The 23,206-nt window shown below is 43.9% G+C and overlaps 1 protein-coding gene across 1 annotated transcript in view; it reads left to right on the forward strand.

The window, feature by feature from the left end:
• Positions 1–439: 439 nt before the first annotated feature.
• Positions 440–23,206, forward strand: part of LOC144888990 (tyrosine-protein kinase receptor Tie-1-like) — a gene marked incomplete at its 5' end in the record, with an annotated part of 66,075 nt that continues 43,308 nt past the window's right edge. The window contains 3 exons of the mRNA XM_078768790.1: positions 440–630; positions 1,063–1,176; positions 22,476–22,546. Of these exons, the coding sequence (XP_078624916.1) occupies positions 440–630; positions 1,063–1,176; positions 22,476–22,546 (376 nt within the window). The remainder of the gene's footprint in view (positions 631–1,062; positions 1,177–22,475; positions 22,547–23,206) is intronic.

Genomic DNA, 23,206 nt, shown 5'->3' on the forward strand with positions numbered 1-23,206 from the left:
ACGTGCTTCAGTACTCGGCAGTCCCGTTCTTTGAGCTTGTGTGGCCTACCACTTCGCAGCTGAGCTGTTGTTGCACCTAGACGTTTCCACTTCACAATAACAGCACGTACAGTTGACCATGGCAGCTTTAGCAGGGCAAAAAATTGATGAACTGATTTATTGGAAATATGGCATCCTATGACGGTGCCACGTTGAAAGTCACTGAGCTCTTCAGTATGGCCCATTCTACTGCCAATGTTTGTCTATGGAGATTGCATGGCTGTGTGCTTGATATATATACCTGTCAGCAATGGGTGTGGCTGAAACAGCCGAATCCACTAATTAGAAGGGGTGTCCGCATACTTTTGGCCATGTGTGTATATATGCATCTGTTAGCTTTGTCTTTTGTACATTCACACTTATCTGTAAGGGTGTAATTTTGCTTGCACCCACTACCTAGGTTATTTGTACATTGCCATTGAGTACGCAGCCTATGGAAACTTGCTGGATTTTCTACGCAAGAGCCGAGTACTCGAAACTGATCCAGCATTCGCCAAGGAGCATGGCACGGCTTCAACACTCTCGTCGCAGCAACTGCTGCAGTTTGCGATGGATGTTGCCAAAGGCATGCAGTACCTAAGTGAGAAGCAGGTAAGTCAACGACACTCATCCCATATCCGTGATCCCATTCATTTTGAGTTATTTGGGTCATTACAGCAATTTATTATAGGTATAGGGATCAGTGCACCAATTACTCATGACTATGGGGGTTTGTGAAACTATTATTAATGGCTTTGTGGGTCAGTGTACCGATCCCCCATTTGTATTGGGTCCCTCCACCAATATTATCTGTGACTCCTTGTGTACATGCGCCAATTGCCACAGAATGATGCAGTTAAAAAGAAACGGTTTGCAATCTTGCTTGCATTTTTCTTGTCTGTCGTGAAGCTTGGTTGCTGAACGACAAAGCATGCGGGCAATGTTTGCTCTTCTAGTCTTGAGAGAGTGAGAGTGAGGGTGAGAGTAGATATTTGCAATAAACCACTGCAGATGTCACCGAATGCCTGTCCTTTGCATCTGTAGTTTATCCACCGGGATATGGCTGCCAGGAACATATTGGTTGGCGAGAACTATGCAGCTAAAATAGCCGACTTTGGCCTTTCGCGTGGAGAAGAAGTCTACGTGAAGAAAACCATGGTACGTGATTAATGTGGGTTCATTAGTAATTGTATATTGTGCTATATTACAGACTCCATCATTTATCGTATCCTTTTTCCTGGTGTATGGATCAACTATAGTGTCTCTGACTGTTCTCAAATGACGGCTGGTGCAATGTTTCTAAAGAGATAACATTATCCTTCCTTGATTTAAAAGTTTTTTTTAGTAAACTTGAACTGAGATGCCTCACTGGTAATTTTATAACTTCTGAGCTACCGGTACCTTACTTATTATGAGTTCAACAGGTTTGACCGCAAGAATCGTTGTGTTTATCAGGAAAAGCAGCTGCATCATGGAACTGCGTAGGGATCATGGTTTTCTTGAGTTTCACAATGCTATACCCCCTAGAGTTCAACGTTTTAACTTGTATCTACAATCCAATAGGTTTGTTATGATAATGGATCTCAAATGGGGCATGCTCTGGTGGAGTGAGTGTTTGTTCTATCTCACGCCACGTCATGCTCTGGTAGACTGCGATGATTAATTTCCTCGGACCTCATGTTGGTGACACTATGGTGGACGTAGACTGCTGTGTTGAACCACCTTTAGAGGCCATTTTGCCCCGCAGAGCAGGGGTTGGCCTTTTTGGGGCACCTTGGTCCCCTTTTTGAAGCAATGTTTTATGGCCGGATGCCCTTCCTGCCGCCAACCCTGTTTGTCGCTCCTTGCCACACACAGTGACCTGGTACTCAATTTGCCGACCTCGGAAGGATGACAGGCTGAGTTAACCCCCCGGCATTAATTCAGCGATCGACCGGGATTCGAGCCCAGGATCCTGGGATCCCAAGCTGGCACAGGTAGACTGCTGTTGGATGGATCCTATTCTGGAATACTGCTGTCATTGGTTGGACCTCATGTGGGTGATGCTGTGTTAGACGGTGTGACAGAGTAGGCGAGCTATCGCCGGCATCCTGAACAATTTACAAATTCTTCCACCTTCAGTCAAACATCAGGTCTAGCTAGCCGGTTCGTGAAATACTTTGGCGAAAAATGTTCCACCCCTCGATCCCATAAGAAGGCGAGATCAGGTCTGGCCATATGGATTTGTAGTCATATACAATGATGTAGATCATGGAGTAGAAGTGCATCCTGAAAAGAGCTGAGCCTGTGGGAGAGTGAATCATTCCTGTTGTCCAAGCACTGACGTCTGACGTTGAACAAACTGTGTGTGTGTGTGTGTGTGTGTGTGTGTGTGTGTGTGTGTGTGTGTGTGTGTGTGTGTGTGTGTGTGTGTGTGTGTGTGTGTGTGTGTGTGTGTGTGTGTGTGTGTGTGTACGTGTGTGTGTGTGTGTGTGTGTACGTGTGCGTGTGCGTGTACATGCTCGCTCCAAGGTAATGCCCTCAGAAGATCTGTCTTCAGATTGATAATTCATATTCGGCTTTTTTCTCTCTCATTTGAAGGAACCTTTCCTTGTAGGTGATTAATCCACTCATTATGTTCATGGTGTCCATTGGCTTTCATGCACATTTGTCTTTGCTGGCATTTCTTCCCTTCTTTGTTTCTTTTGCAGCACCCTTGCACCTTGTCAACCGTTGTGGTATCCTTTGACTATAAGTCAGGGGTTTCAGGTTTTGTTTTCCCACCACAGGTTTCATTACTGATGATGTCGGTAAAGTAGAAGTAGTGGCTTTTTGGAAGACCATGCATTTCAGCCATTGGGCCAAGGTGCATGTGTATTCGGATGATAAGCTTTTGAAGGCTTTGCACGACTCGTGCGCTTTGGTCTCGCGGCTAAAGTGCACATGTTCAGATTCGTCCAAATGGTTCTTTTCTTTTTTCCTTTTTTTTTACATATGCAGGTGCTTCTCAAGTCTGACGGGATGGTGTGGAGGTAGAACACTTCCCTTTGAGTTGTCTAGACTCGGTTTGATTCCTGAGCTGACTATAAATTGTCCGATTGGTGCTTCACAGGCAGGGTGTTGCATCGCAAGGTGTACCGTCTGTCGGATGGACATTATGCTGAGTATCCCATCTGCTAGCATTAGTTACTGGGCTCTTATGATCCCATGATAAGACTGTCGGCACCCTGAAGAAAACCCATTCCACCACATTTATCCATCGCAGGAAAACAATCAAACTGTAAGACGATGCATTTTAGCCTGACAGACAAGGTACAGGTGTATTACTTTGCCAGGCTTTTCATGGCTTTAGATAACCAAGCACTTTGTCTCTCAAGTTAAAGTGCAAGTGGTCATCGTTCTCACAAATTTTTATCTTAAATTTTGAAATGCAAAGGTATTTCACAATTGAAAACAGTATTGATCAGGACTCGTGATCCCTTCTCCCCCACCTCCACCCATTCCTCTCCGCCCCTCCCCAATCCCCCATTGCTAAACCTTGCATCTGCTCAATGTATTATTTATTTATTTTTGAGCATTACACCTTGAATACAACTGAAGTAAAACACAAGGATGGCGTTTGAAAAAATATATATTTCACAGCATTTCAGCATTTTAATTCATTTATTTCATTACCTTTGTTCATTGTGTGCATTAACAATTATTTAATTTCTCCTCTTCCACAACTGAACGAATCCCACAGGACAATGCGAGCATGATTTTAGAATTTGGTTTATTTCATTCTGCTTTCATTTCCAAGCTGAGGAAAAAACCTATCAGCGTTACATGGAATGATGGAATCATTCTGCCATTGACCAATGAATCATGTCAAGTTCATTTGAATGAGCCACTTTCAGGTTAAGTGAAACATATTTTCCTGAGAACGTTCAGTTTAAACAAAAATGATGAGTTTACTTTTATCAGAATGGGTCATCGACATGCTGTTTTTTCAAAAATGTGAGGAAGTGGCAGTGGGAAGTGGGAAGTTCAGTAAACAAAGGGGCATTGGTGTCAATCTTCCTGATATACATATATATTTATTTATATATATATACTGTATATATATACACTACGTGGCCAAAAGTATGTGGACATCCAAACATCACACCCGTATGTGCTCGTCGAACATCTCATTTCAAAATCGTGGGCATTAATATGTAGTTGGTCCCCCCTTTGCTGCTATAACAGCCTCCACTTTTCTGGGAAGGATTTCCACTAGATGTTAGAACATTTTTTTTTTTTTTTTTTTTTTTTTTTGTATACAAGATCGAGGCTCGTGAAAGAGCGAACATTTATCACACAGAAAGACAAACCGACAAACCGACACATAACCGACAAACCGACACATAGAACAAATAACATCGGGAGCGGTAGACAAGATGGGGAGAGAGGGGGAAGGACACAAACACAACATTTTAGAGCAGGAACCGAGAGACATGGAGACATCGAGAGATCTGTGGGAGGGAGAGGGCTTTGGGGGGGAGGCATGGGAAAGGGGGTGGGAGAGGCATAAAACATATGGACACTGCCAGGACTACCAGGAAAGAAGTTGGAATTACAAACAAGGTGGATCTGGGGTGAATTAGTGGGGGTAGAAAAGATCAAGGTTTTGGATGGGGGAAGATAAGAGATGGTGGTGAACAGCTGTTTTAAAGACCTGGAGGGAGGAGTGGGATTGAAGGGAGTGTGGGAGTTTGTTCCAGAGGCGGGAGAAAAGAGGAATGAAGGAGTGAAGGTGAGCAGAGAGCCGAGATTTCGGCAGTTTAACCATCAGAGGCTTGCTGGCAGATCTTGTGTGACCTGTAGGAATATTTGGGGGACAGAGCACAGAGAGAGCTGGGGGAGCAAGGCCGGAGAGGAGTCGGTAGAAGACGGAAAGACCACCAACCTGCCTGCGGTGAGTGAGTGAGAGGCCCTTGGAGTTAGCTTCATCACGGGAGATTCCAATGATTCTGAATGCTTTGCTTTCAACAGCGTGAAGACGAGCTAGGTGTGAGGCAGGAGCACCAGCCCAGAGGGGAGAGCAGTATTCCATTGAGCTGCGGATGAAAGCCTTGTACGTGGTGAGGAGCTCAGGTGTGCCAAGGAAGGACTTCGCACGACGGAGGATGCCCAGTCGGCGACTGGCTTTGCAGGCCAGCTTGGAACATTGCTGCGGAGATTTGCTTCCATTCAGCCACAAAAGCATTAGTGAGGATGGGCGATTTGGCCTGGCTTGCTGTCGGCATTCCAATTCATCCCAAAGGTGTTCGATGGGGTTGAGGTTAGGGCTGTGTGCAGGCCAGTCAAGTTCTTCCACACCGATCTCGACAAACCATTTCTGTATGGACTTTGCTTTGTGCACGGGGGCACTGTCATGCTGAAATAGGAAAGGGCCTTCCCCAAACTGTTGCCACAAAGTTGAAAGTACACAATCGTCTAGAATGTCATTGTATGCTGTAGCGTTAAGATTTCCCTTCACTGGAACTAAGGGGCCGAGCCCGAACCATGAAAAACAGCCCCAGACCATTATTCCTCCGACACCAAACTTTACAGTTGGCACTATGCATTCGGGCAGGCGGCGTTCTCCTGGCTTCTGCCAAGCCCAGATTCGTCTGTCGGACTGCCAGATGGTGAAGAGTGATTGAATACTCCAGAGTCCAATGGCGGCAAGCTTTACACCACTCCAGCCGACGCTTGGCATTGTGCATGGTGATCTTAGGATTATGTGCCGCTGCTCGGCCATGGAAACACATTTCATGAAGCTCCCGACGAACAGTTGTTGTGCTGACTTTGCTTCCAGAGACAGTTTGGAACTCGGTAGTGAGTGTTGCAACTGAGGACAGATGATTTTTACTCGCTTCAGCACTCGGCGGTCCCGTTCTGTGAGCTTAGGTAGCCAACCACTTCGCGGCTGTGCTGCTGTTGCTCCTAGACGTTTCTACTTCACAATAACAGCACTTACAGTTGACCGGGCAGCTCTAGGAGGGGAAAAATTTGACGAACAGACTTGTTGGAAAGTTGGCATCCTATGACACACAGTGCCACATTGAAAGTCACTGTGCTCTGCAGTACAGCCCATTCTACTGCCAATGTTTGTCTGTGGAGATTGCATGGTTGTGTGCTTGATTATATATACCTGTCAGCAATGGATGTGGCTGAAACAGCCGAATCCACTAATTATAAGTGGTGTCCACATACTTTTGGCCATGTAGTATATATATACGTGTGTGTGTATGTATACTTATATAATATATATATATATATATATATATATATATATATATATATATATATATATATATATATATATATATATACATATATATATATATATATATATATATATATATATATATATATATATATATATATATATATATATATATATAGATAGATAGACTGTGTATATATATATATATGTATATATATATATAGATAGATAGATAGATATATAGATATATATGTGTATGTGTGTATCCTTCTCGTCCATCACTCCAAAACCATGAAACCTCGCGGCCCCAAACTTTGCATGCATACTTCTTGACCTCCAAGGGATTGCAGGAGTGAGAACTGGGTGTTTGGGTTTGTTTCTGAAGATAATTTACGATATCAAGCTTACCTTTGGTCAGCTTCATTCAAGTCGCTCAGCTTGGGTCTTATTCTTATTTCGCGTCTTAGTTCCGCCATTTTGTCCACTCACCTAAAGTATGCCTTGCCACAGAACAACTCGGTTTCTGTACAATAAAGCTTCATATCTATGAATGATAATATAGCTGATGTTCATACATATGAATCACTTTATTACTGTATACATTGCAATGCTTATAAACGCCAGTGTTTGTGCCTTATTTCATTTCCGCAAACTCGGAAAACATTACGGAGAAACAATCTGCTTCTGATAATTATTCTTTGTCTTCTTCTTCAAACTCTCCCCTCCCCCCACCCCCATGTGCCTGTGGTGCAACGTGCAAAGTGGTGCCTCACCTGCTAAATATGTTGTACTATTTTATTTTCCCACTCGCAATTAATTAACCAGCAGGATCAATGTGAAGGCTTCTGCAGCCGAGCCTGGGTACTCTGTGGGGAAATCTCCGTCGTATCCTTCCCTTCTGTGTGCTATGGAATAGGTAGATGAGGAAAATAACTGTTTGAGCTCTTTTAGTTATGGACTGGGTAATTACTGATCCGCTGGTCTGCTCCTGGCTCCCGTTTGGGTCCAGCACCCTTGTCAGCTCGTCCACCTCCCTGTCTGGAATTCCACTCTCCACCAGATTTGTAGACTCCTTGTTGAACACAGATAGGCTGCCTCTGTCACCAACCAGACTTGTGAACCATGGATCAGACCGAGACTCCAGACACCAGACTTAATCGTTGAAACCATATCTCGACTTGTAGACTTGTACACTCAGACCCATGAACCGTAGACTGTAGACGTAGTCTAGTAGGAAGACTAGGTCCCCCTGCACCCCCCGGAGATATACTTCTAATCAGTGTTTCTAGATTGGAAAAAATGTGTAGAAAATGACTAGCTATGGCCCCAAGCTGAAAAAATGTCCCACATACCATTTTTATGCAAATTACTGCTGCCATTATCAAAAAAAACGATTTTTGACATATCTCAGCCAATATTGCAGATAATTGAAAAATGAAGGTGTCTAGACCCATGTTTTGAAGGGCATAGATCATGATAGAACTATTCATAACATGATTACATGTGTCTATGGTATACTAGTATGCATATTAATGCTGTAATTACAAAATAATCAGTTTTACAAATGATAAGGATACGTTAATACTGCAGATAACTTAACATGGTACATAAGGGGTCTAAACCCAGGTATTTTCAAGGTTAAATGTCAACAAGATGCTCCTGAGTCTTGCATAGGGGCGGGACATTGGCAGTAACATTGGTACCACTCAACTTTTCTTCCCACCATTGACTTTGTATTGCGAGAGATTTTCACTTGCTTATTTAAAGGTTTCTCACCCAGCCCACGTAAAATCTACCAACTCCTGCTGTTAACTCCCAAACATATTTTTTTATGTTATCCAATCACAGTGCAGAAATGACAGACTAGAGATCCAAATTAGTGCTGCTATAGCTGCCATTTTACATTTCCATCCATGTAACATGCGCGCTCGCGCGCTCGTATCAATTGGTAATGTCGCGCGCTCGTATCAATTGGTAACGTTGATGTTATTGAATACCTCAGTTGAAAGTTCAGTCTTCCATTCCATCTGTGTGTTGTTCTTGGTATTCATCCTCCAATCTAGCCAGGTAAGATGCTAACTATAATGTTACTCACACTCTTGACTTCAGTTTCTGCATGAAATCATAAACAGGCAGAATAACAGCTGAGCCAGCTAGCACCATGTTAGCTAACGTTAAAGCTAGCCTCATCTATGTACAGTATGTTCCTAATGTCGGTGTAACTTAAACTTTTGTTAATGCCAAACATGAGACATATCTGTTGACTTCTGTATATGAATTGAACCAGAAAGAGGCACGACAGCTGAGCTAGCTACAGTAACTTAGCACAATGTTTCATTGGCCTAGATAGCTAACGTTAGTGTGGAAGAATTTAGATGTTTTAGCTATTAGCACTTTTGATGCCACTAAACATGGTTTAGTCAGCTAAAAAGTACCCTAGTGTAGAACATGACTCAGAACCTCTGTTACCTCACTGAAAACTCAGAGCCTCCTTTCACAGGCACTTTTAACATCATTCGTGATTTCTTATTTGTCATTTAACAGTGATGGTAGACATCGACAGCAAGCATGCCCAAAAGAAAACGGAGTGTAGAACCTGCAGCCCAAAGCTCTCCTCCTACATGCATCCTTCATGTACCATCCATGTCTGATCATGGGGATTTCACGCCCCTCCGTAAAATTAAAGGATCTGCTTCAGAAAAACTGCAACTGCTTCAAAAGATCCGGGATAGACGTCTCAACCAACCGCATGACTCCCCATGTCGTATGCAATCAGTATGTGATCAGATCCCGGCAACTCTTCCTGATGACCTAGAAAGAGTAGGATATCACAGCAAGTGTTATAAGCACTTTGTCCGCCACTTTCATCGTCTGGGAGATGATACAGAACCAGGGCCATCAACCTCATCATGGCATCACTCTCCTCGTAAACCAGGAGGTTCTGCTGAACCCATCTTCCCGCCAGAGTGTATATTTTGTGAGAAAGTTGAGACCAAAGATGCTCATCGCAATACTGAGAGGCCTACAACCTTCCCATCCTTTAAAAACAAAGAAAATGCATGGGAGCAAATCGAAACACGGGCTGAGAAAATGGGTCTCTATCGACTCCATCGAAAGGTGAAAAACAAAGACCTCTTTGCATGTGAGGCCAAACACCATCCGTCATGTTTTAAAGCTTTCCGCACAGCATTCTACAACTATGAGCGTGCGATTCACAGAGCCGAAGCACCAAAGGAGCAGGCTTGCATGTCAGCCGCCCATGAAAAGGCATTCAACTCAGTACTGGAACACATTCAAACCCAGGTCATCCAGCAGAATAAAGTTCTACAGCTTTCTTCCTTGCGCTTGCTCTATGTCGAGGAACTGAAACTGAATGGATATGAGAACTCAAATTATCGGTCAGAGAAACTACTGAAACGCCTACAGAATGACCCAATCAAGGAGCATATCCACTTCACGAAGGTTGATCATGACAAATGTGATGTCATTTCTTTCTGGCTTGTGCACAGCTCAAACATAACAGTTTCCAATGCTCTCGCACGAGCATTCACACTCGGAAGCACAAACAAGAACCAAAATGTTGCCCTCCAACTTCGCCAGGGTATTCTACAGGCTTTCAGAGAGTGTAAAGACCAACCATGGCCACCAACAGCTGAAGACATGGAGCTCAATCCTGAAGACATCCTACCTCCAGACCTTGTCCGCTTTCTCAGCGTGCTAATGACTGGCAAGGAGGGCATCGAGACAGAAAAGGTGAAGCGTCTGGTCTTCTCCATTGGACAAGATCTGTGCCGTGCAGTGTCAGATGGAAAATGGAAGTTACCAAAGCACATTCTCCTCTGTGTGACTGTAAGGCACCTGTTCCGAAGCAAACAGCTCACCACAATACTACACAGGCTTGGACACTCTGAGAGCTACGATTTCGCCTTGGAGTTGGAAACTGCTCTCGCCAAGGTCCTGGATGAAGTCTCAACTTATCGTACACCACAAATTGTGACAGGAGAGGGCAACCTTGTATTCCACTGTGAGTGGGACAACTTGAATAAAACCACTACCAGTGTGCACGGCAGCAACATTGTAAACAGTGCTGGAGGAATCATGGTGCAGGAGGTCAAGCCCGGGTTCGAGAGCAGCAAGGACCGAATGCTACCTACCATCAATAGGTCACAACAGCGTAGCCTGAAGGTCGACACACCAAAAACTCTCCCACCCTTGCACTTTACTCGCGTTGGCCCGAAGTTCCCTGAAGGCTCATCATTCACACCGCCAGCAGAGAATGACACAGTCTATGCCACTACGATGCAAGAGTACTACATCTGGCTCTTCATCAGATACATCGGAAGCTGTGGCCTGCAGCCTGTGCCTGGGCTAGGGGGTTTCACCTCTGCAACTGGTTCTCCCCCACCCAGCAAATCAACAGTCGACTACTGCACGCCTATCCACCAACCGATCACAGACAACGCAGTTGTTCGTGAGCTACTGAAGCGTTCCGAGGCAGCAACTGCTGAGGTGGGTCAGAGATGGGTCCTGAATACATTTGATCTGGGTGTCTGCATGAAAGCCCTTCCCATCATCTGGCGCTGGCCAAATGAATTTGCTAGTCATGTAGTAACGATTGGACCCTTCCACACATCCATGAACTACATCGGGATGCTCACTGGACACAAGATGCGTGGTTCTGGATATGCAGAGATTCTCTTTGAGGCACAACTAGTAACAAGTGGATCTCTCAAAGGTGTTCTCAGTGGAAAGGCCTACGCAAAGTCCCTCTTTTGCCTCAAAACAGTGTGTGAGGCAATGGAGAGGCTGTTGATGGAGAGATTCACTGAGGAGGAGAACATCATGATCTCTGACCCTGCTGTGCTTCTCAGAATGACCCAGTCTTGCAACCGAGAGCACCTCGATGAAGCCCTCAAAGACCCCTCAACTCTACTCCTCATCAAAAAGTACCATGCCTTTGAGGAAAAGGTGCGCAAGGGCCACCTGGGGAAGACAGCTGCCTTCTGGATGTCGTTCATTCGGTGAACTGGGTGACAACTGGGATGCCAACCCTGAGGTGGAGAGGCAGTTAGAAAAATTCACCTGTGTGATGTACGGCCAGAGTCGCGAGTCATCAGTGGACATTGTCCGTGCCAAGCTGCTACGAAAAATGGTGGGAGAGGACAAGACCCTCACATCCAAGTCCAAGGTTGATCTGGCTCGCCTTCCTCCATGCCAGTCTGCCCTGAAGCCGCACATCCAGCGTGTGAACCACCGCGTAGCATTGTACAAAAGAGCCGATCAACCTATCATCGAAAAGCCAAAACCTTATGAGGAGCAAGGATGGATAAGGACTGATGAAGGACTGTTGAAACCAATGTGGTCCAGTGGTCCCATCCTACCAACCTCACTGGTGGATCTTCTGAACACAGGAGAGCACGAAGAGGAGGAGGAAGAGGAAGGAGAAGAAGAGTTTGACTCTGACGATTTCGATGAAAATGATGATGACTGACTCAGTGTAGAATCACTAATGCTAATGATGTTTATCTAAAACAAGCAAGAGAAGAGTGGTCACATTGAGTGCTAGGACTATTTTGACAGTTGTAATATTTAGAAAAATAAAACTTTGTGTTAACGTCTGTGTAGACGGACCTTAATATGAGTCTATTATTTCGTAAAACTGTGATTATTTTGTAAATAAAGCACTAATTAGCATACTAGTATACCATAGACACATGTAATCATGTTATGAATAGTTCTATCATGATCTATGCCCTTCAAAACATGGGTCTAGACACCTTCATTTTTCAATTATCTGCAATATTGGCTGAGATATGTCAAAAATCGTTTTTTTTGATAATGGCAGCAGTAATTTGCATAAAAATGGTATGTGGGACATTTTTTCAGCTTGGGGCCATAGCTAGTCATTTTCTACACATTTTTTCCAATCTAGTAACACTGATTAGAAGTATATCTCCGGGGGGTGCAGGGGGACCTAGTCTTCCTACTAGACTACAGGCTCATGAACCAGAGACCAGACCCAGACTGTAGACTCGACACAGACTGACTGAGTAATCGCTGGCTGATGACTGCCTTTTATCTGTCTGGAGAGGGGAGGGGCTAGGCGGGGGTTGGGGTTCATGCCCCACCTCTTCCTGTCTTGGCTTCCAGGGGCAAGCATCATGTGCCCCACCCCCCATTTGGCCCTGTTGCAGGTCGCCCATTGGCCCAGGTGAGCCTCTTGCTGACATCATCCTCGCCATAAGTTTGCTGTGCTCATATTGTCAGTGCTCAGTGGTGTTCGAACTTGGCAACAGCTCGGAGCTCATCACTTAACATGGGGCGACTTATTTTGCTGCGTGTTTGTGGTGCGAATGTGCACTGGGAACCCAAATGGTATGGCAAGCAAGTGGAGGTTTGTGCTTGTTTGTAGGAAGTTACAGGAAAGTTAGCACACCTTTGCGCTACCCATCAGCCGTTGCCCACAGTTTTAAGTAAAGGCAGGTTCATGGGCATTTTCAGTGGTTGTGTGGTGAAGGTCTTGAATCTGTGGGATTGTGGTTAACTAGAGTTACCATATTTGATTTTCAAAAGGGAGAGCACGCAGAGGCCAAACTAGAACAATGCGACGGTGTCGCCAATATTCCTCCGCATAGTCCCACAACGGGTAGATGCCATCACTATGCATATGTATGGATAGGGGATCACGTCTGTAAAGTTTCGTGTTGATCGGATAAGGTTCGTTTTTCTATCCAAGATGGCTGCCAAACCACGTGACATATGACATCATTTTCAAACTATATGCAACAGTGCTGTTAGATGAAGATGATATTTGTAAAATTTCGCATCGATAGGGTGAGCGGTTTCAGAGATAATTATTTTATATTTTCCTTCAATCCAATATGGCTGCCAGACCATGTGACCTATGATGTCATAAATTTAATATTTCAATACAAATGGGTCATAGATCATGTGCATGCTATTTCAGATTTTGAGGATTAAGAATTCGATTAATACATTTTTTGGCTGGTATACCACTTCACCTATGATGTCATCATTATCATACCTTTGTTCCCCATTGGGAGTACTTGACAATGTGGCAAGTTTCAAATTTTTCCATTCAGCGGGTTCCGAGAAATAATTTTTATTATTATTTGCTTTTAATCCAAGATAGCTGCCATACCACGTGACCTATGACGTCACAATTATCATAAAAACATTCTGCATGCGTTTCACTACTACCCTGAAACTCTCGTCTCAATCAGACATATGCTTGCTGAGAAAAACGAGGTTTAGCCGGGACGGATGGACGGACGGACAACCCGAAAACATAATGCCTCCGCCGACAAAAAAAAGAATGGGGGGGGGGGTGGGGGTGTCTGTATCAGTACATCTACAAACTCATGCTGTATTAATGAACCTGTCTATTACAACATGATGGAGTAGTAGACTTGTACCAAGCTGTCCTGGTCCAAACATCACATAACTGGATTTTATCACCATAAGAAAATGTAAAAAAAAAAAGGTTTAACCATTTCAATAAAGTAAAATAAGTATCCCAGATCTTAAAATTTAACCCTTTGAAAATGGAAAATAAAAAATGGCAAAACCCGGCCATTTGTCAATATTTTAAAATCCCGGCCGGATGGAGATTTAAGGACCGAAAAAGAGAACATGTCCAGGGAAAATTGAATGTATGGTAACCCGAGGTTATGCAGTCAGGAACGAGCGAGGGTTATTGAGCATGGCGGTTAATAAAAGTGCGAGGTGGATTGATGTTTCTTGTTGTAGAGGAAGGTAGTTGTGATATGGTGGTGCAGAAATTGTTACTAGGTTGATCGTTGTTTATAGTTGTTGATGTGGTTGCCCATAGTGGTGGTGACCATTGGGAATTTGCGTGAGGATTAAAATGGGTTTTTGGCACAATATGCAGAGCTCTATTTCCACTGATTTTCCCCGTTGTTCTTCCCCCTTTCCTCTTGAATTGAGGAGGCCAGTGCCCGCACCAGAAAGATAAACAGAGGAAATCCCTACCTAATCCAACACGACGCATTGCCCCTTGAAACCCACTACACAGAACGGAGGCCTATCTGAACATTTCATAAGGAAATGACTAACTTGGGAACCTGAATGTTTTATGCCATTGCCTGGGGAATGATGGTTTCGCAGAACCGTCACTATACATGTACTAGCAGAAGTACCCGGCATTGCCGGGCGGGGGAGGAGAGGGGAGGGGGGGAGGGAAGGGGAACGGGAGGGAGGGGAGAAGAGGGGGGGAGGGGAGAGGGGAGAAGAGGGGGAGGGGGAGAGGGGAGAAGAGGGGGAGGGGGAGAGGGGAGAAGAGGGAGAGGGGAGAAGAGGGGGCGAGGGGGATGGAGGGGAAGGGGTGGGGGGAGAAGAGGGGGAGAGGGAGGAGAAGAGGGGGAGAGGGAGGAGAAGAGAAGGAGAGGGGAGAAGAGGGGGGGGAGGGGGCGGGGGGAGGAGGGGAGGGAGGAGGGGAGTGGGGGAGGAGAGAGGGGAGGGGGGGTAGGGTGGAGGGGGAGGGGGAGGGGGAGGGGAGGTGGAGGGGGAGGGGGGAGTCAAGTTGGAAGTCATTGTCGTCAATTGAATGTCGCATTTATTTTTTATTCCCTGTCAAATGGCATTGGTCCCGCATTCCGAACCAGGAAGTCGGAAGTCATTGTCGTCAAATAAATGTTTCACTCTCTGTCACATGCCGTTGGTCCCATGTCAATCGGATGAAGTTGAAAAATTAACGTTACAAAGTTTCTCAAGGACGTACTGATTCCGAATATGAAGTTTAAAAATTAACGTTCCGAAATACGCTGATGACGTCATAATTTTAAAACGCGAAGTTTTTTTAATTTTAAGGTGTGCTGTAGTTGCTCTGAGACGTACTGATTCCGAATATGCCTTTGGTTTTGCTCTGCGATGAGTAGTTCTCGAGTTGTAAGAGGACAAACAAACAAACAAACATACTTTACTGCTTTATATAGATAGATACAGTAGACAAATTGCTTGTTTTTCCTTCATAGACAGTTCTCTGGTCTTCATGTTGGTTTATGCCTCCTGACTCCAAAGGCAGACTCCATAGGCAGATTCCCAAGGCAAAAGCAAAGGCTAAAACCAAGACTAGACATTCGCAGCTCTTTTCATGTGTGAACAATCAAAGCAACAATAAACACCTGTCAGTCATTTGTTCTAATACTTATGCTTACTTAAAATGAGGGGACTGAGCATAAAAAGTGCTATTGTTCTACAATGATACAATATATATCCATAGAAATACCAGGAAAATAAAATCTGACCTTCCGTACTCTTGCCTCATATTCATCTTTTGATCTGAAATCCAAATTTCTTAAGTATATAAAAATAATAACAAATTTGACTTCACCGTTCCATTACTTTTGGAGGGCACTGTATATCCTTTTCCTGCCTCTCAATTTTATGATCATCCCATTCCCATGTGGAAATGAGCATTTTGTTGGACATAGGAGAGCTTTCTCCAGCACCTGCACATGCAGCACATTAAGGAAACAATAGAGAAATGGACATGGTACGCAGGATTTTAAACCTGTGATCCTGGCTTTATGAGCTGAGTGTGAAGAGGGAATGCCTCAATGACCAAACCGCTTGTGGGAAAGAAGAAGAGCCGGTCCTTTCACATCTTCAGATGCATATGGCTGCCAAGGCAGTTTTCCATTGGCATGGGGGAATTCTGGAAGGGTCGCCACTGCGACGCAGGATATTCCAATGGCTCGTTTTTCCCAGTAAGCTGGTACTCATTTTGCTGACTTTGGAAGGATGGCAGCCTGAGTCAACCCACCTGGTGTTATGTAACGGCACCACAGGGGCTCAAACTCAGGACCCTAAGATCTTAAGCCAGCTACCTTCACCGTTAAGGGATGTGCTACTGTTCTACACATCTTCAGATATGTGTGTGTGTGTGTGTGTGTGTGTGTGTGTGTGTGTGTGTGTGTGTGTGTGTGTGTGTGTGTGTGTGTGTGTGTGTGTGTGTGTGTGTGTGTGTGTGTGTATGTATGTGTGTGTGTATGTATGTGTGTGTGTGTATCCGTCTCCTCCATCACTCCAAAACCATGAAACCTCGTGGCCCCAAACTTTGCATGTGTACTTAACCAAGACCATAAGCCAAGACCAGGCTCACTGGTTGGATAATTTATCGAAAATTTGGTCTTGCTTTAAAACCATTCAAATCACAACTTGTCCATTTGTTTTCTTCGGGTCACAAATTGGTTTCATCGCCTTCCGTGAAACAACCGAACACTTCCTTATTGGAGCTTGATTTGTGCGCGAGGTCTGTGTTTTTTTTCACCCTGTATGATCGAGAGGCTTTTTCTCAAATCTCGGTATCAAGCAGGTTGCTCAAAAGGTTCAACGGGGAAACTGTGTGGCAGCAACCTTCGTCAATTCCTGAATGACGCCACTTGACTAGGCCTGGTGTTCATAGTGGGCGGCGATGACATTATTTAAATAAATAAATAAACGCACACAGTCAGACGTTATGATCAAAAATAACTACATATACACTCTTACATAAATCGTTACTTCATGGACGTTTTGTCAAGCCAATCTTTTAATAATATTTTCGATATTATTTTTAAAAATTCATCACTATTGTTGAATTAATTTTACTATTAAACAAAAGTCAGCTGATCTGTTATATTATCCGATATGCAAATTTTACTGCTACCTATATCCATAAGTAATACAGCAATGCAAACACTACCTCTGCTTGGACTAATTTTCTTGAATGGTGCAACCAGAATGGTACTCGCTAGAGCGCAAACCTCCGCCAGGGTGAACACTTTACGTTTTGTATCCCACTGATAGGCCGGATCTGGATTCGGACCTGAACCAAAATGCAATCGGCTTGTTCTTGTCACCTAAACAACTCGTCCACCAAGTTTCGTCCGAATCCGTCCGGAAATTTTTGACATATCGTGCTCACAGATAAACAGACAAACTCAGGTGAAGACAACCTTTGGTGGCGGAGGTAATAACTTTAACGTTTTAAATGAGTAATTACAGTTGTTTTATTTTCTTCTACGCGAGACCACAGACTTTACTCATCAACTCTCGTAAGTCCGGTCGACTGATAGTGAAGCAAGCTTGACCTCGCTGAAGAAATTTTAATTCGTTCAATTTTGGTTGTTCGGTTTTTGCTCAGGACTTTTTCAAGTTGCACAGTAAATAGTGCGGAGCGCTTTTTTATCATATGTGCACACATTGTGCATCAGTGCACGATCAAAGGGTATTCATGAAGCTTCAGAAACTGCAACTCTATTCGCGAAGCCTCATCTCCCTGAACGTGCTAATGAAGGCAACTCTTTTGGTAACTAGATGGTATTCATAGAATACTTACCCTGCGCAGTCAACTTATTGCGAGCCAACTCTTGTTTTTGAACATTTTTTGTTTCTTTGATCCAATATGGCTGCCAGACCACGTGAGCGATGACATCATAAATTTATATTCTCTAAATAATTGTTGCATAGATCACGCTCAATACATTTCAAACTGGTCCGACTAAGCGTTGTCCCTGTCGAATTATGACTTCATAATTATGGCACCAATGACGTCATCGTTAACAACCCCTATTCCCCATATGGAGTTATTTACAATGAGCCACGTTTCAATTTTTTCCATGTAGCGGTTTAGGAGATGAAGAGGTGCAACGTTTTTCGTTTTTTCCAAGATGGCGCCTGTACCACATGACCTATGACGTTATGATTATAAATTAAAATTTTCTAAAGGAGGAGGCGCTCCTATGGTGAAAATTTCGTGTCCATCAGACCAACAGTTGCTGAAAAAAATTAATGATTGGATGGATAAGTGTTGTACTTGTCGAATAATGACGTCATAACGAAGGCACCGATGACATAATCGTTAACATATCTTATTCCCCATGGGGAGTCGGTGACACATGAGCCAGGTCTCAATTTTTTCCATGGAGTGGTTTCAGAGATATAGAGGTGCGAATTTTTCCCAAGATGGCGCCTGTACCACGTGACCTATGACGTCATAATCTTTCAAATATTCTACAGGAGGATGCCCTCCTTTGGTGAAAATTTCATGTCAAGTGGACCAATGGTTGCCAAGAAAATGAATTTTTAAATGCAGACACGTACGGCACATGTAGGCAACTGAATGCTTAACCACGCTTTTCGCTTCGCGAGCACAGTGTAACAATGCACATGTCATCAATGTCATCTTGCGCGTGTATTGTTGGGTTTGGCAGATTTCAGCTTTCAGCGACTGAGCTATCCATTGGAAATTGTCACAACTTTGTTTAGACAGCGAACGGATCAAACATCTACTGTACTACATACTACTACTAAGAGTTCTTTAATAGGCCCAACTACTCCCACCTTCTTGGGTCAGTTGCGGATGGTTTGACGCAAGTATTTTAGGAATCTACTGGTGAGGCTGATGTTCGACTGAAGGCGGCAGGAATTTGGAACATGGCCAGGGTGGGGGCCGCAACTCGCCTACCCGTGGCATGTGCCAGCGTCAACCTGTGCTATCAGATGGGAGACCCACCTTCACATTCATTAACTGACGATAGCAAGGGGATACCGACCTCATAACTTCCAACTAATGCTAGCACACAGGACACCAAGTTTAACATCCTTCCGATGGACAGGGCACACGTTGATTGATGCTTTGCCTGCAAAACACCAGGATGGCGGTTTATAGCTGGATCGAGATTCGAACCCTGGTTAGAGCACTCACTGTGAATGTGCTACCTCTAGGTTATCCTGCCAACCTGAGCTAATGGAGTGAAGAAGGAAAAGCAAAACGAGAAGCTTTTCGATTTTTTTTTTTCCCCAAAGTTTTATATTGTTATCGACGGTTAAATTTTTTTCTTATATTTCATCCAATAAATCGATCCTTTTAAAATCCCAGTTATGTTTTTATTTATTTTTGAAGAAAAGTAGAAGCAAAACGTGTTTAAAAACCTTTGAAAACATCGAAATGTGGTGAAGCCTTATTTCAAATACTCTGCGCACTTTCACTCGGTGGTTTTACAGCTTTGTTTGTGTTTTGATTTTTACTTTTACCCATTTTTAAGGCAACAGTCATGTTAAGATTACACGGAAGTTAAACCTTTAAGTGTTGCGTGCATTTTTGGTTGCTTCATTTTCAGAAGTTTGTGATAGCGATAGGCAGGGGATCAGCGCAGAGCAAACGCATTTTTGCTTCCTGGTTTTGAGCTACTGACATTCAAGGTGAAATTAAGCAATGTGAAAATGCACAAGAGAAGATTGGGTGAAATATCTATTCTGAATGTATTTTTTACCTCCGTGACCGAAGGTGGATTTAGGTTATGTTTTCACCCCTGTGTTTGTTTGTTTGTCCGTATGTTTGTCTATCTGTGAACAGGATATCTCAAAGGATTGTGGACGGAATCAAACAAAATTTGGTAGAGAGGTTGGGTATGTGACAAGGACGAATTTATTAGATTTTGGTGAAGATCCGCATCTGCATCTGGATCTGAGAATTTTTTATGTGAATCTTGTCCATTGAGAGATTGGGAGAAAAAACAATGTATAATCACGATATCTCAGACTTCTGGACGGATGCGGACGAAATTTGGTGGACAGGTTAGGTTTGCGACAAGGACAAATCGATTTGATTTTGGTGAAGATTTGAATCTGGATCCAGATCAAATAACTTTTTAAGTTATTCTTCACCATTGAGTGATCGGGCTAAAACTGATACATAGCATGATATTTCAAAAAGCTATGTATGGATTTGGATAAAACTTTTTGGACAGTTTGAGTCTGTTACAAGGACGAATTGATTCAGCTTTGGTGAAATTCCGAATCCGGATTCGGATATGAGAATTTATAAAATTCTTTAAGTGATTCTTCACCATTGAGAGACGTGGCCAAAAACGATACATCGCATGATATTTCAAAACTTTGTGGATGAGTTGGATGGATGTCAAGAACAAGCCGAGTAGATTTTGGTTCAGGTCCGAATCCAGATTCGGCCTATCGGTGGATATAAAGAACCGTCGATACGTACGAAGAAGGCGGTAATGAGGTGGGACACGAAAGGTACCCTGAAGTGGAGGCTATTGAATTGTAGACAATATAAGGCAGATTAGACAAATGCGCAGTTGAGCTGTCATGGTTTACAGGGTTGTTGTGGACTTAATTGAAGAAGTAAGTTGTCAGGTATAGAAAAGAGAACGCCAGGACTTGTGTTTTCTGTCCAATCACTTGACTTGAAATACAAATTAAAGAAATTACAATTTCCTTTTTTCTTTTGTGAAGTGATTGCAACGGGGTGTGATTGATATGTGATTGCAACTACGACCAGGTGCAAAGGTAATTCATTCAGTCAGAGATGTGGCACAATGGATGGAATCAGCGGGACATTGATCGATATACACGAACCGCAATGGGAAGCACCGAGAAGCTGACGTTTCAGGCATTGATCCTTCCTCCGACACGAGACCTCTAACACAAGCCTTAACAAGCAAAACTAGTTCTTCAATCGAAAGAGATGAAGCATTTGTTTTTACCACGGCTTCCAGAAGAGATTTAACCACAATTTTGCAAAGTGAGTTTTAGTTTAGTGCGTTCATTGGCTTGGCTTAGCATGGCTTGCTGTTCATTGGCTTAGCCTGGTGTTGGCTTAGCGGTTAGGGTGCCGGCTTGGGATCCTAGGATCCTGGGTTCGAATCCCGGTCGATCGCTGAATTAACGCCAGGGGGGTTGACTCAGCCTGTCATTTTTCTGAGGTCGGCAAATTGAGTACCAGTTCACTGGTAATTCCCTGCGTGTCGCAAGAGGCGACTAACATGGTTGGTGGCAGGAAGGGCATCCGGCCGTCAAATATTGCTTCAAAAAAAGGGGTCCACGGTGCCCGAAAAAGGCCAACCCCCGCTCTGTGGGGAAAATGGCCTTAAAAGGCGGTTCTTCATTCCCCCTGCTTGTTGTGCCCAAATGTGATCCCACTGCTCCATCACGAGTACATTGCCTTAATTTTCATCCCCTATCATCTCCATTAGCCTAGATATCGTATGTAAAGGGAAGAAAAAAAATTAACTTTACTAGCAGATTACCTGCGTTATGGACGATCTTGTACCAAGCATGCAACATGGTCTTCTGACCCATTTTCTTTATCTGGGCAGTGTATAGGCAACTGGCAGCTGCCTCAATCACTCCCGAAAAGAAAAGAAAATAACCCGGGTTAAGTAAATGAAGCAAAAACATGACTGTTGCTTATAATTCAAAACATCTCACTGCACTGGATAACATGGGGACAGGATTACAGCACTGTAAATGTTGGGTACGTGTAATACCCTCTCCCACCTGGAGGGGGTGCTACACGATACACACTTGCACGGAGAACCATCCTCCCTCCCCATTCCTGCATTCCCCAAGATCACCGGCAAAGATAAAAACACCCTTCTACACTAATTGGGGTCATGCTGATCCTATGTAGAAAATCTGGATGTAATCGGCCCAGAACTGGAGGAGGAGTAGCGTGACAAACACACACACACACACACACACAAACAAATGCAAACCGGTCTGTGAATTATAGTAAGGATAATTAGTTCTCCATGGAAGGTAAAAAAATATATACACACACACACATTTCACCTTTTCTTCCTATTATATTGCTTCGCCACCCTTCCTCCTTCCCCTTTCCTGACCTGCTCTTCTCTTCCTTCCTTTCCTAACCACCCATTCACTAATGAGCCAAGTCCTATTCGCTGAGGATTTCCCTCTAATCGAGGGATATTTGTTGTCAGGGATTCAAAAGGAACTCCTGTCAAATGAACAACCAACACCGTTGTTTTAGGGCTTTTTACCCTGGCTTTGCCTTCCTCGGACACCCATTACCAGTCCTATAAGGTCCTAAGAACAGAGGGGCAGCAATGTGTAATAGTTTGGATCAATCGCATTACATCTCACATTTTTGCTTGGCCTTCCCCAATAATTTCTCTTACTCATCGACCCATAGAAACCAGAGTCGAGAGCCTTGTTTGAATCCCAGTTAATCTCTGGTTCGACCAGAGAACCTTTAGGTTGATGTGATGTCATCTCTCCTCGTGGTCTTTCTCCATTGCATTATATACTCGCGGTTTTCATCGGGCCTACTCACCATTGTGCTCTTAGTGCGATAATGAAGTGGTGCGTCGAAACCTGAAGCAGCCATGACATAAGCCCTGGCCTATTTTAATCCTTTTCTCCAACGTGACTCATTCTCCAACTGTGCTTGTTGCAGGGAAGGCTTCCAGTGCGGTGGATGGCAATCGAATCGCTCAACTACAGCGTCTATACCACCAAGAGTGACGTGTGAGTTTTTACTTCTTCTCCACCTAATGTCCCCGAAGTTTCATCTTTTTTCCAAATGCACTGTAATATGGCACAGACTTTTTTGGTGCTCTGAACACAGACTTATGTATAACACAGTTATGGCACAGACTGTAGAGCTGCAAATGGGTAAATTGAGTGAGTCATAAGTTCAGGGAATGCGAGGAACTGAAAAGGGACTTTCTTTGGCAGAGGGAAAAGGATATAAAAGCTGTGCTTGCTTTTTTTTTTTCTTTTTTTTTTGTATACAAGATCGAGGCTCGTGAAAGAGCTAACATTAATCACACAGAAAGACAAACCGACACATAAAACATATAACATCGGGAGCGGTAGACAGGATGGGGCAAGAGGGGGAGGAACACAAACACAACATCTGAGAGCAGGGACATCGAGAGATCTGTGGGAGGGAGAGGGCTTTGGGGGGGGGGGGAGGCATGGGAAGGGGGAGGGGGGGGGGGGGTGGGAGAGGTATAAAACATATGGACTCTGCCAGGACTTCCAGGAAAGAAGTTGGAATTTCAAACAAGGTGGATCTGGGGTGAATTAGTGGGGGTAGAAAAGATCAAGGTTTTGGATGGGGAAAGATAAGAGATGGTGGTGAACAGCTGTTTTAAAGACCTGGAGGGAAACCTTTAAAGACCT

This window comes from Myxine glutinosa, unplaced genomic scaffold (assembly GCF_964187855.1).
Source record: "Myxine glutinosa unplaced genomic scaffold, kmMyxGlut1.1 SCAFFOLD_477, whole genome shotgun sequence".
NCBI lineage: Eukaryota > Metazoa > Chordata > Myxini > Myxiniformes > Myxinidae > Myxine > Myxine glutinosa.